Below are 14,594 nucleotides of genomic sequence, written 5' to 3' on the forward strand. Positions count from 1 at the left end.
TTTGAAATCAAATTCTGTAATAAATGGCCGGTGAAATCTGAAAGGTGCTCTTTGGAATGTGGGCCCCTTTGCCCACCTAGGCTGCAAAAAAGTGTCACACATGTGGTATCTCCGTATTCAGGAGAAGTTGGGGAATGTGTTTTGGGGTGTCATTTTACATATACCCATGCTGGGTGAGAGAAATATCTTGGTCAAATGCCAACTTTGTATAAAAAAATGGGAAAAGTTGTCTTTTGCCAAGATATTTCTCTCACCCAGCATGGGTATATGTAAAATGACACCCCAAAACACATTCCCCAACTTCTCCTGAATACGGAGATACCAGATGTGTGACACTTTTTTGCAGCCTAGGTGGGCAAAGGGGCCCAAATTCTAAAGAGCACCTTTCGGATTTCTCTGGTCATTTTTTACACGTTTTGATTTCAAACTTCTTACCACACATTTGGGCCCCTAGAATGCCAGGGCAGTATAACTACCCCACAAGTGACCCCATTTTGGAAAGAAGACACCCCAAGGTATTTCGTGATGGGCATAGTGAGTTCATGGAAGTTTTTATTTTTTGTCACAAGTTAGTGGAATATGAGACTTTGTAAGAAAAAAAAAAAAATCATCATTTTCCACTAACTTGTGACAAAAAATATAAAATTCTAGGAACTCACCATGCCCCTCACGGAATACCTTGGGGTGTCTTCTTTCCAAAATGGGGTCACTTGTGGGGTAGTTATACTGCCCTGGCATTTTCCAGGGGCCCTAATGTGTGGTAAGTAGGTAAATGACCTGTGAAATCCTAAAGGTGCTCTTTGGAATGTGGGCCCCTTTGCCCACCTAGGCTGCAAAAAAGTGTCACACATGTGGTATCGCCGAATTCAGGAGAAGTTGAGGAATGTGTTTTGGGGTGTCTTTTTACATATACCCATGCTGGGTGAAAGAAATATCTCAGCAAAAGACAACTTTTCCCATTTTTTTATACAAAGTTGGCATTTGACCAAGATATTTCTCTCACCCAGCATGGGTATATGTAAAAAAACATAAAACCCCAAAACACATTGCCCAACTTCTCCTGAATACGGCGATACCACATGTGTGACACTTTTTTGCAGCCTAGATGCGCAAAGGGGCCCACATTCATTTTATGAGGGCATTTTTAGATATTTGGATCCCAGACTTCTTCTCACGCTTTAGGACCCCTAGAATGCCAGGGAAGTATAAATACCCCACATGTGACCCCATTTTGGAAAGAAGACACCCCAAGGTATTCAATGAGGGGCATGGCGAGTTCATAGAAAAAATTTTTTTTGGCACAAGTCTCCCTTTCCGCTAACTTGGGACAAAAATTTCAATCTTTCATGGACTCAATATGCCCCTCACGGAATACCTTGGGGTGTCTTCTTTCCGAAATGGGGTCACATGTGGGGTATTTATACTGCCCTGGCATTCTAGGGGCCCTAAAGCGTGAGAAGAAGTCTGGAGTATAAATGTCTAAAAAAATTTACGCATTTGGATTCCGTGAGGGGTATGGGGAGTTCATGTGAGATTTTATTTTTTGACACAAGTTAGTGGAATATGAGACTTTGTAAGAAAAAAAAAAATTATTTCCGCTAACTTGGGCCAAAAAAATGTCTGAATGGAGCCTTACAGGGGGGTGATCAATGACAGGGGGGTGATCAATGACAGGGGGGTGATCAGAGAGTCTATATGGGGTGATCACCCCCCTGTCATTGATCACCCCCCTGTAAAGCTCCATTCAGATGTCCGTATGTGTTTTGCGGATCCGATCCATGTATCCGTGGATCCGTAAAAATCATACGGACATCTGAATGCAGCCTGACAGGGGGGGTGATCAATGACAGGGGGGGTGATCAATGACAGGGGGGGTGATCAATGACAGGGGGGTGATCAGGGAGTCTATATGGGGTGATCACCCCCCCTGGAAGGCTCCAGGGAGACGCCTGTATGTGTTTTGCGGATCCGATCCATCTATCAGTGGATCCGTAAAAATCATGCGGACATCTGAATGGAGCTTTACAGGGGTGTGATCAATGACAGGGGGGTAATCAATGACAGGGGGGTGATGAGGGAGTCTATATGGGGTGATCATGTCCTGCCAATTGTTTGCTGTGCTATATTAAAGTAGGGCTCCATCTAATTTGGGCATATGTGGGGATGATGTATATAACTAAGCAACTCCGGTTACATTACATATTGAGAGTAGTGTTATGTAGCGACTTATTGTGAAATACACCTTAATTTGTCATAATTCAAATATATTAGACCAAATTATCCCCAACTCCTATTTTCATTACCCCTGTGTCATAGAGCGTCTCAATAAATTAACTTCTATGAGGGTAACTTGGTGCCAAACCTTCATGCACCTTACCCACATCTGTATCATCCAGAGAGAAGCCTGAACGTTTGAGCATCGCGAAACCGGAAATGACGTCTGCGGTTCAGCAGACCGGAAGCGATGCCTGCGTTCCAGGAAACCGGAAGTTGCGGACAGCGTGCGTTCCACACACCGGATATTCTGCTCCCGGTGGTGGAAAGGCGCGCCCGCACGCTTATTTAAATTAAATGAACACAGGGGTGCCTCACTGCCCCATCAAGCTCGGCAGGCGGCAGTCCAGACACCAGGGGGCACCTCACCTGTAAGTTCTCCTCACCCTGGGACACAAAGAGCTAGGTACCTCTGTAAGTAAAATACCAATAATGGTTTTATTTACTATATTTTTTCTCAGGTTGCATCTCTTCTCATCAGGAGAATCTGTGTGAGTCTTCTTCTCTCCTCCCCTAAATGGCCTGCCCCATGGGATCTACCAGGACATAGTAACTATACCAAACATTATCTATTTTATTATCCTGTTTTTTTGATCCATGTTGTTACTCTCAACAATTATCATCCAGTAACCGACCCCCTGAGGAACCATAGTGGGGAAACGCGTCGGGGTAAAAATTTGACATCAAGAACTGTGTAATAAATTCCAAATGTACAGGGCTGTACAGGGCAAGACAGGATAGGCACGGGGACAGGGTGATCCCACCATCAGGGTTCATCCCTGGGCAGAGGATTATCTTAGGGCGGGTACAGGGAGAGAATCATCCCCAGTACCCACAGTAAGGTGCCCTATCCTCTATCCAATTCCCCAACCTCCGACTATTGTCATCAACGCCCCTGGAATTTACACCTATCGTATTTATTATTATTATTTTTTTCACCAATTTCACGGTGGTAGCTGGGCAACATCTCGTCCTGTTATATATTTTGGATACCCGGTTACCAGAGGGTGTCTATATGTTTTTGCTTTTTTAAATAAAACTAAATAAAAGCTATACTTTAAAAGGGTCCAATCTCCAGGCTAATATATGGGGTGATCACCACAGTCATTGATCACCCCCCTGTAAGGCTCCATTCAGACGTCCGTATGCGTTTTGCGGATCCGATCCATCTATCAGTGGATCCGTAAAAATCATGCGGACATCTGAATGGAGCTTTACAGGGGGGTGATCAATGACAGGGGGGTAATCAATGACAGGGGGGTGATCAGGGAGTCTATATGGGGTGATCAGGGGTGATCAAGGGTGATCAAGGGGTTAATAAGTGACAGGGGGGGGTGTAGTGTAGTGGTGCTTGGTGCAACATATTACTGAGCTACCTGTGTCCTCTGGTGGTCGATCCAAACAAAGGGGACCACCAGAGGACCAGGTAGCAGGTATATTAGACGCTGTTATCAAAACAGCGACTAATATACCTGTTAGGGGTTAAAAAAAATCACATCTCCAGCCTGCCAGCGAACGATCGCCGCTGGCAGGCTGGAGATCCACTCTCTTACCTTCCGTTCCTGTGAACGCGCGCGCCTGTGTGCGCGCGTTCACAGGAAATCTCGCGTCTCGCGAGAGGACGCGCCGGCGCGTCCACCCAGAAGAGCAGGGCCGCCGGAAAGACGCAATCCTGCGTACGGCGGTCCTGAGGAGGTTAAATTGCACACTGACTAATGCTGCAAAGGCCACAGATGTAGGGTCTTGCAAAAAATTGGTGATTTTTTTAAACCCAGAATATAATTGCAGTATTTCAAGCTTCTATTTGACTGTCACAAATGCACATATCCTGTGCTGGTGCACAGAACTTGCATAAAATGTCCGTCGCCGCCCACCTTACTAACAGACGGATAAAAGTTATTTTTCTGGGTCACTGGACTCAGGGCAGGGTAAAAAGATTGTGCACTGCACCCACAAAACAAAATCTAGGTAGATCGCTGAGTTAACCAGCACTTCTGATTAAAGATTCTGTCCTATTCTCTCCCTCACAGCAGCAGCATCCTATCCCTACACTAATCAGAGCAGAGTAACGTGCATAGCTATGTTACTGCAGCTTATATAGAGGCTGGGTCACATGCTGCACTGGCCAATCACAGCCATGCTATTAGTAGGCATGGCTGTGTTGGCTTCTAAGGGCACACAAGTTAAACGCTTGTTGATTGGCTGCTCTGCAGCCTTTCAAAAAGCGCCATTAACTTGTCGAACACCTAACCCAAACTTTTACTGAAATGTTCGGGTCCGGGGTCTAAAAATCCTAAAGTTCGGTACAAACCCCAACTTTACAGTTCGGGTTCGCTCAACCCTAAAGACAACTCACTTTTATACACAACAGTTTGAACACCCCGCCCAAACAACCACTTCCTATTGGTCAATTGTAAAGTCCCCTCAATTCCTCACTTAGGTTTTCTTGGCCATGCAAATAAGGACTTGAAACAGGGTCAGCAGGGATTGGTCCGATAGCTTGACTGGGCGGGCGGATATGTGTGTCCATGCATTGAAGTCCCAGGAGATAATTAAATTACCTAAGCAAACAAACAGAACAATGCCTTCCTTCCAGAACACGGAGCCATTTGGAGGGGATTATCCTAAAGACAACTGTGAACAATAAAACAACCACAGAGTGATTTGAAGCAAAGACAGGGTAAACATGGTTCAGTATTCCACGGACCATGACAAGTGTTATCTCCCAAAATTATATTTTACTGGGCATGCCTTCAACAAGATCATTAATAAAAATATTGAAGAGAATAGGGCCCAAAAGTGATCTCTTTCAAAGATATTTTTTATTAAGATTTTTTCTTAGTGTATAGTTCACTTAAAGAGGACCTTTCACCGATCCTGACGTTGTGAACTAAGTATCATGACATATACAGCGGCGCCCAGGGATCTCACTGCACTTACTATTATCCCTGGGCGCCGCTCCGTTCTCCCGTTATGTCCTCCGGTATGTTCGGGGACTTGGTTATAGTAGGAGGAGTCTGCCCTTGTTCTGCTGGGCGTCTCCTTCTCCTAGGCTGTAGCGCTGGCCAATCGCATCGCAGAGCTCACAGCCTGGGAGAAAAAACCTCCCAGGCTGTGAGCTCTGCACTGCGATTGGCCAGCGCTTCAGCCTAGGAGAAGAAGACGCCCAGCAGAACAAGGGCAGACTCCGCCTACTATAACCAAGTCCCCTAAGTCTCCGCCTACTATAACCAAGTCCCCGAACATACCGGAGGACATAACGGGAGAACGGAGCGGCACCCAGGGATAATAGTAAGTGCAGTGAGATTCCTGGGCGCCGCTGTATATATCATGATACTTAGTTCACAATGTCAGGATCGGTGAAAGGTCCTCTTTAAATATAAAGGTAGGTTATGATGTTACAAACATTTATAAAATATTTGCTTGCTGTGTAGTTACAACATATTATTGACAATGTAGTTGGAAATAATTTTAGATACACATAACTTTGTTTCAGCATGTTTACAGAAAGGAAATAACATGAAACGGAATATGGTAGAACTCAACATTTGAGCCTTGGGATGTTATTTTTATTAGCATTAGAGTAAATGGCTCATTTAACAGGTATTAATACATATTCAAACTTAGGGTAGAGTTTCTCCTCGGCTTCAAGGAAAGAATCTTGGGTGAAAGGAAGGTTTTGTTTTGTGCAAATGGTGAAGGAGATCCGGGTCATGTGTTTAAGTTTTATTTGGAAAGTGTGATAACCAGCAGTTCCAGACCCTTTTGCATTTTTGGCCATTTCCGAGTTGCCAGGCAAAAGCTTGTTCTGCGATAATTGTTTGATACTGCAGAGATAATTTCATATGTTGTTAGGGAGCCAGGTTTCTTGTATAGAGAACTTGTTGAGGTGTTTTGTGAGTTTTTGATAGGTTTTTATTTCTTCTGGGGACAAAAGTGATCTCTGTGGTACCCCCCTAGAGACGGTGACCCAATCTGAGTATGTACCTTTAATAACCACCCTATTTTCTATCACTGAGCCAGTTATTTACTCACATACACACATTTTCTCCTAGTCCAAGCATTCCCATTTTATATACTAATCTTTGATGTGGCACAGAATCAAATGCTTTGGAGAAGTCAAGGAATATGATATCCATTGACTCACCCTGATCAAGTCTAGAACTTACCTCATCATAGAAACTGATTAAATTAGTTTGATATGACCGATCCCTCATAAAGCCATGCTGATATGGTGTTTATTATTTTCATTTAGGTACTCCAAGATAGCATCTTTTGGAATACCTTCTAACAGTTTACCCACAACAGATTTTAAACCTACTGGCCTATAGTTTCTGTTTACCAGCTCTGTTTTGACCCTTTTTGAATATTGGCACCATATTTGCTAAGCACCAATACTTGGGACCGCTCCCTGTCAATATAGAGTCCTTAAATATCAGAAATAAGGGTGTGTCTATGAATTCTCTTAGGATACGGGGGTGTATGCCATCTAATCCTGGCAAATTGTATCTTTTAATCTTTTTAAAATACCACAGCCCTTTTTCCTGGGTCAGACAGGCCACTTTTAATGGGTAATTTCCTTTTACACTCTGCATTTCATCTGACAGTTTATTTTCCTCAGTGAGTGCAGTGGATAAGAAAATATTTAATAGCATTGCTTTCTCTTTGTTGCTCTCTGTAACTCCCCCTTCATCACTCTGTAAAGGGCTGATACTTTCAGATTTATACTTCTTACTAGTTTATATAATCGAAAAACATTTTAGGGTTAGTTTTACTCTCTTTGGCAATGAATCTCTCTGTCTCCAGTTTGGCTTCTGCCTTTTTTTTTGTCTTTTATATATTCTATTTTTTTCTTTATAGTTTTTCAATGCTTCCTTGCAACCCTCCTGTTTTAATGATTTAAATGCTTTCTTATTGCTTCCTTTACTTTTCTTTGTAAAAAATAAAAAGCTACATAAATTGCAACACAAAAGGCATCATATATATGATCATGTGCACACTATGCAATTTAGCTTACTTAGGCAGTACAACCAGAGAACTGAAGGTGCATTTTCTTGAGCATCTGAATGATATCACCAACAAAAATAAGAATCATAACATCTCTGGCGCATCTAAACATTTTTTGGAACAACATAATGGTAAGGTTGCGTCCCTCAGTTTAAGGGTCCATTCACACATCCATAGTGCATTGCGGATCCGCAAATTGCGGCCGGTACCCCCATAGATATGCCTATTCTTGTCCGCAATTGCGAACAAGAATAGAACATGTTCTAATTTTTTCGGGAGCCGCGGACCGGAAGATCGGGGGCGCGCTCCGGAAATGCGGATGCGGAGAACACATAGTGTGCTCTCCGCATCCATTCCGTCCCCATAGAGAATGAATGGGTCCGCACCCGTTCTGCAGTTTGCGGAACGTATGCGGACCCATTATTACGGATGTGTGAATGGAGCCTTTGGTATAGAAAAAGTTAAATTATACAAGCAAGGGGGCAGTTTCAGAAAATTATTATTAGAGAGAGAAGCTTTCTGGTTTTTTACTGTAAACACAGCTCACCCTTATGGAATGAATTATCATACAGATATTTTATTACATTATTAATATATGATTGTTTCTCATTCCTGCATTATTGTACATTGTGTCATTATTAGGGGTGCACCGAAATTCCGGCAGCCGAAAATATCGGCCGAAAATGCACCTAATCCACTTCGGCCGATATTGTTACATATCGGCCGAAAATATGGGGTGTGGGATTTGTCACCCACCATCTGCGGGCGGGCGCCGGGCGGGCTGTTTACTTTGTCACTGCATCTTTATTTTACCTTACAATCGTGAGGCTCCAGTAACTAACAACTCTGCAGGCAGAGCGGAGGCCGGCGTAACGTCACTTACTCACGTGACGCGCCTGCTCCGCCTCCTTCATTCATAAAGTGGGCGGAGCAGGTGCGTCACGTGAGTAAGTGACGTTACGCCGCCCTACGCTCTGCCTGCAGAGTTGTTACTGGAGCGTCACGATTGTACGGTAAAATAAAGATGCAGTGAGTGATGCTGTGAGCAGCAGGGCCGGGGCTGTTATGGGTAGGGGGATCGGTCTATGGCACTGCTATGGGGAGGGGGGATCTGTGCACTGTTATGGGGAAAGGGATCTGTGCACTGTTATGCCCATAACAGTGCACATATCCCCTCTCCATAACAGCGCCACCCACAGATCCCCCTCTCCATAACAGCGCCACCCACAGATCCCCCTCTCCATAACAGCGCCACCCACAGATCCCCCTCTCCATAACAGCGCCACCCACAGATCCCCCTCTCCATAACAGCGCCACCCACAGATCCCCCTCTCCATAACAGCGCCACCCACAGATCCCCCTCTCCATAACAGCGCCACCCACAGATCCCCCTCTCCATAACAGCGCCACCCACAGATCCCCCTCTCCATAACAGCGCCACCCACAGATCCCCCTCTCCATAACAGCGCCACCCACAGATCCCCCTCTCCATAACAGCGCCACCCACAGATCCCCCTCTCCATAACAGCGCCACCCACAGATGAATTTCATTCATGAAAAAGAATTATTAATAAAATCATTAAAAAAAAAGTATTTTAAAAGTATTTGGGCAAAAAGGCAGTTTCGGTTTCGGTTTTCGGTCAAGGGCATCCTGAATTTTCGGTTTCGGTTTCGGACCAGAATTTTCATTTCGGTGCACCCCTAGTCATTATATTATTTACTTATATATATTTTAATGCAAGTTAGTCTTCAGCCACAGGCATGTTCATCAAGAGTTAATATTATCTACATTTTACCCTACACCTGCACTGCGGGCGTTCCTTAACATTTTCAATTGATTTCATTCTTCCCTTTTTGCTTAAAAAGCAGTTGCATGCCTGTATCTGAATACTTTATACTATGAATCCATGAAGAAGACGTGTCTTATTGTTTATACAATTTTTAAATGAAGAAATAAAGAATCATTGATTTTACTCGCTGGATCCATTTGGACTTTTTTGCTGCATCTACGTTGGGTGCGAACACAACCCGGATCAGTGCAGCGGTGCAGAGCAGGTCAGAGCACCTTTACCACTTGAGAGCTGGACTTTGTTCTATCTACAATGCAGCAGCTCTCCCTGAACTGATATCCCCTGTCTAGTAGAAGGTTATTCAGAACACATACATGCTGTGCTGAGCCAAATGAAGAAGGTATCCTAAACTTTCCAGAGGAACATGCAAGCAAACATCAGGCATTTGGAACAATGTGATCTGGAAAAAATAGGCAAAATTATGTACCTACTTCTTTGTCAAGAACTGGATATACAACTATTTTTATAGCAGAAAAAAAATCTAGAGTTTTAATTCACTAGTTTTGACACAAAACATAAAATGCGAAAGGCAGGGACTTACCAGCAATGGAAGCCAGCACACACTAGCAATTATCATGATCCCAACCAGCTGGACCATCATTTCTACTTCACTGTCTCTGCGTCTTTGGACAGACTCACGGTCATGATAAACTCTGCAAAGTGTCACAACGCTGACTGTATTCAAAATGAAGGATAGGCAGACGGAAAATATACCGGTCAGGGAAAAGATTAATCCAAAGGCTTTATTCTTTCGGTCTTGTAGCAAAGTTAGAAAACACCAGGACTTTGGGTATTGTAAAGTGTAACTCCCAATGCCCATTATGGGAAATAAAGCTAAAAAGAAAGCAAAACACCACACCATGACCACAATACCGTATGCTCTCTTTTTTGAAATATTGGCAGAATGTGAAAATGGTTTAGTTATTCCAAAAAACCTTTCAGCAGCCATGGATGCACCTAGCAAAAGGGGGCATTGTCCATAAAAAACCATAGATAGTCCAAAAAAGTTACAGAGGTAACAATTTTGATCACGGATCTGCCAGTTAAATTGAGTGATATGATAAGACACAACAATAATACCAGTCACTAATAGTCCCATGAAGTCTGTGACTACCAAACCTCCAAGAAAGACTAAGAAAGAAGACCTTGAATGACTTTGCGTTTTCTTGGATGCGCTAACTAGGACACAAAAAGCAAATAGGTTGGAGGAAAGCCCGATAACGGAGAAAACTGCAGAGAACCACAAAGACGTGATATGCTTTTGACCACCGACAGATGTGGTCATATTAATATATCGGAAGCAGGAGGTTACAGATGATGACAGTGCTTCTTCTATTTCCATTGTGGGGCAAAGACTTGTCTCCACACTGTTTCCAATACACATACTTGGATCATCTAAAGATATCTTCTTACATGGATAAATGTATAATAGAAATTATGATTCCATTATTTTCAGCAGAATCTATAAATATGTCATGCTTCACTTTTTTGGTCATTAAAGGCTTCATGATGAAAATCTGAAAGAAAAGGAACATATTTTAAATTGAACTGTGATTGAAAAATGGGCATTGTAATCAGTTAGACTAGGTTTACACATAGCATTTGTTATATGTGTTGCATTTTTGAGCAACAAAATGCCCTCTGGAAAACTGCACCAGATGGATCAACTGGTTTAAAACACACCAATATAATATGCTATACAGGAGGTATATTCAAATTACTGAAGAGTTTTCCCTTCTCTCTATTTTCCCAGGCCCTATTGCAAGGATTAAGTTTTTTTTTTTGCTACTTTGTTACTGCTATGAGAATGGTTCCTAGATTCTGAAAGTCAGATTTTGCCTCCTCCTGTGTCCCCTGGGCCAGGGAACTACACAGAATTATCTGGCTAGAAGACATGGTAGTGTCTTAGAAGGCAAAATTCTCAGACTTCTGCTCTTTATGGTTCCCCTGGAATGATTTCATGTTCACTCCACAGTATCATTTGGCTGGGTTGTGGCCCACAATGTTAAGTTATGGTGATGTTACAATTTAGGGGGAGGGGAGGAACACCAGAATTACCACAGAAGGAAAATGACCCGATACAAGCCTCATGGCTAGGGAAAAGAAAAAGGTAACCACCTAGGAAACCCTAAACCTAGCCCTGACTCCTGTCAGTATGAATAGCCCCTGAAGGTGGGAATATTCATACATCGTAAACCTAGGCTCTAGAAACTCCTAGGCGTAGTGACAGGCTCTGAGACCACTGGTTCCTTCCCAGATGAACGAACCAGCGTCTCCCTGAGGCCTAGGAAACAATGAGCAGAAGGCGACAACAAAATACGGGGAATAAACTTATCTTATATAGAAAATGGATGAGCTGGAACTCAGAAGATGACAACACACCAGTTCTTCCAACTCCAGGCAGATAATATCAACCGCATGGTAAGAAGTGTGAGTCCTGACTAAATAGAGGAGCAGTGATGACCACAAGCTACACCTGAAACAAGAGGTGTGGTCATACCAGCAACAACACTGCAAAGTGAAAACCGAGAGACTGTCAGATAACCTCACGTGATACAAGTCTCTCAGATCTTCTAACCTCTGTCACGGGAGGGATCGTGTCGTGACAGGTGATGTCTTATTTAAGCTGTAGAGTTATACCTTCTAGGACGATGGATACCATGTCACCTATCTATTATTATCTAGCTCCTGTGGTGTATCACCATCTATCACTTGCTGTGGTATCTCCTTTAGGGTCTATTCACACGTCCGCAATACTGTTCCGCATTTTGCGGAACATAATTGTGGACCCATTCATTTCTATGGGTCCGCAATTCCGTACCGTCCAATGTGGGATACAAAAGGTATGCCTGGCCAGGATGTTGTTAAGTGCGACATGTGTCTTAACTGTCACTGGCGTAGCTATAGGGGTCGCAGTTGCGACCGGGCCATTGGTGCTATATATTTCCCTGTATAAGATGCAGTGCATTTAAACATTTCATGCTCCGAAGCTCTAGCAGGGCAAAGGCTGACGTACCAGGCTCTCCATGGGTAAAGCTAGAAGGAGGCTTCTGCCTAGCAGTGACCCTGGTGACATCACTGGTACTTATGCTTGGGCTTTAATGCTGCCTTAGCCTGTAAAACAGCTAGGGCAGTGCTAAAGCACGCCCATCAGTGCCGGTGACATCACTGGCAATGCTTCTAGGCAGAAGCCTCTGCCTAGTAGTGTAAAAAATGTACAGCCCCTGCCCTGCGCGATACAGCACTAGGCAAGGGAGAATCAGAGCAGGAAAGGCTTTGATGCTCATGTCAGGGGGGGGGGGGTTGCCTGGTTAAAGAAGTGAATATGTCTGCATTCAACTCTGAACCTAAACAACCCCTTTAAATGGCCGTTTAAATGGAGTATAGGACTTTTCTGCATCCATATGTCTGGGCCGCAAAGGATAGAGCATGTGTGTCCTATACTTGTCTGCAAAGTGTAGACTGTGGACCCATTGAAGTGAATGGGTCCACAAAAAATATAGATCAAACATGGACCTCATCTGCAGTTTGCAGACCATAAAATAGATACGGTTGTGTAAATGTAGCCTTAAAGGTATATTAAATGGTCATCATGGGTTAAAAGGGTTGCCTTCACAGTTTCTCCCACTGATCCAACATCAGACATGGAGAGACACTGGCGCCTGCAGTCTTGAGGCAGGACATTTGCAATACCCAGCAAGTATCAAATCAGAAGGATCCATATAACATACTTGCTGAGCGTTGCAGGGTTGTTTTGGCAAGTGTCCTATCTGGGGTTGGCAAATGGCATGCACTTTTGTCTCTCCACATGCAATATCGGATCAAGGACTTTTCACACATCTATGTCTGTGATGAAATCCATAACCATCCATGAACATGTCCGTTAAGAATCCATGTTTGATCCTTGCGTGATTTTTTTGCTCTCTGTGTCTCATCCATATTCCAGACACTGCTCAGTTGAAAACTTAATTTCCAGAGCATTTCCTACCAATGGTCTGTGAAAACCACAGACAGAACACAGATGTCATTTGTGTTCTGTCCATGGTTTTCACAGACCAATAGACTATGTATGAGATTACACTAATTTCATGTACACATTTTCTTTTTCATGCGATAATTGGCCTGCCATGCGGATTTCCAATGAAGGGTGATGTCTGCGGCAGAACCGGATCTAATGCGCACCAAAATCCACAATTATATTGTGGATTTTGATGCACATATGGTGCAGAAACGCACATAAATCTATACAGAAATTTGTGTGGATCTTTTGCACGATTACCCACATGGTGTGCATGAAGAAAGAGAAGCGCTGATATACCACACTGTTTCTCATCTCTGTAGTAGACTGAATCAAGATTGGCCCATATACTTTCTTTGAGCTGGTCTCCTCAAGCGAGAGAAAGCGTGCTATGAAAATTAAAAATTTGCCACGGGAGGGGGTGTCATTTTAATTTTCGCCTCAGGCAGCAGATAGGCTAGGTGCACCCCTGGCTACACCAACATTTTTGCCACTGCCCAATCCTTTGCAGGGACCAAGCTACTGTCTGTTGGCCACAGTGTATAATAACTTTATCGCTAACAGAACGGATTAACTATAAATGTCGCTGCACTTGACAGTGATGCACACTAGTGATGAGCGAGCACCAAAGTGTTCGTGTGTTCGGTCCAAACACATCACGATATTCGTGCGCTCGACCGAGCACCCGAGTATAATGGAAGTCAATGGGAGGCGACCAGGCACCCCCTGCTCGGATGAGGGGAGGGTGCCTGGTTCATAGGAAAAGGTCTGAAAGTGATGGAAACACCTCTGAAATCGTTCAGGAACAGCAGGGGGACTATGTCTGGATGCATCTTGGACACCAATGTCGCTGCTGGGAAGCATGTTGTCCAAGTTGTACGCCACTTTTACAGACTGACAAAAAAAATGCCCAAAACCCTGCCCCCACAAAAAAAAAATCCCTTTTAGAGGAAAAATTCTTAGGAAACATTCTTTCCTGTAGATTCAATTGTATATACAGTGTAAATGCTGCCAAAAATTACAAGGAAGAAGAGATACAGCATGTATATCACATAAAGGAGGGCCTCATTCACATGCTTCTACAATTGTTCAGGTAGTGGGACTCATACACTCATAAAGCCTATGCACTAAGTGAAAGGGCTGACAAAAATTACAAGGAACTGGCACTGCAATGCACCCTTTATTACACATAAAGGAGGGCATCATACACACCCTTTAAAAATTATCCTTGATGGCCTGCTGGTGACCCTCAAATACATTAGGAGCAAGGGCCTGCTGATCTAAACACCTAAGAAGTTAATTGACCCGGTCAGCACAGTCTACCAAGAAAGAATGACCAATTTCTAATCATAATGTTCCTTTGGGTTCCAGAGAATGTCACATAGCAGAGTTAGCGCAGGGAATGGCGGTCAGCACAGGCTACCAAGAAAGAATGACTAATTTCT

The 14,594-nt window shown here is 43.6% G+C and overlaps 1 protein-coding gene across 2 annotated transcripts in view; it reads right to left on the reverse strand.

Annotated features, from left to right (window-relative positions):
- The window catches only part of TBXA2R (thromboxane A2 receptor), a 400,950-nt gene that overhangs the window by 215,409 nt on the left and 170,947 nt on the right, over nt 1-14,594 (reverse strand). For both annotated transcript variants that reach the window (XM_040417769.1, XM_040417768.1), the window contains one exon: nt 9,673-10,648. In XM_040417769.1, coding sequence (XP_040273703.1) covers nt 9,673-10,515 — 843 coding nt within the window. In that variant the 5' untranslated portion in view covers nt 10,516-10,648. The remainder of the gene's footprint in view (nt 1-9,672; nt 10,649-14,594) is intronic.

This window comes from Bufo bufo, chromosome 2, assembly GCF_905171765.1.
Source record: "Bufo bufo chromosome 2, aBufBuf1.1, whole genome shotgun sequence".
NCBI lineage: Eukaryota > Metazoa > Chordata > Amphibia > Anura > Bufonidae > Bufo > Bufo bufo.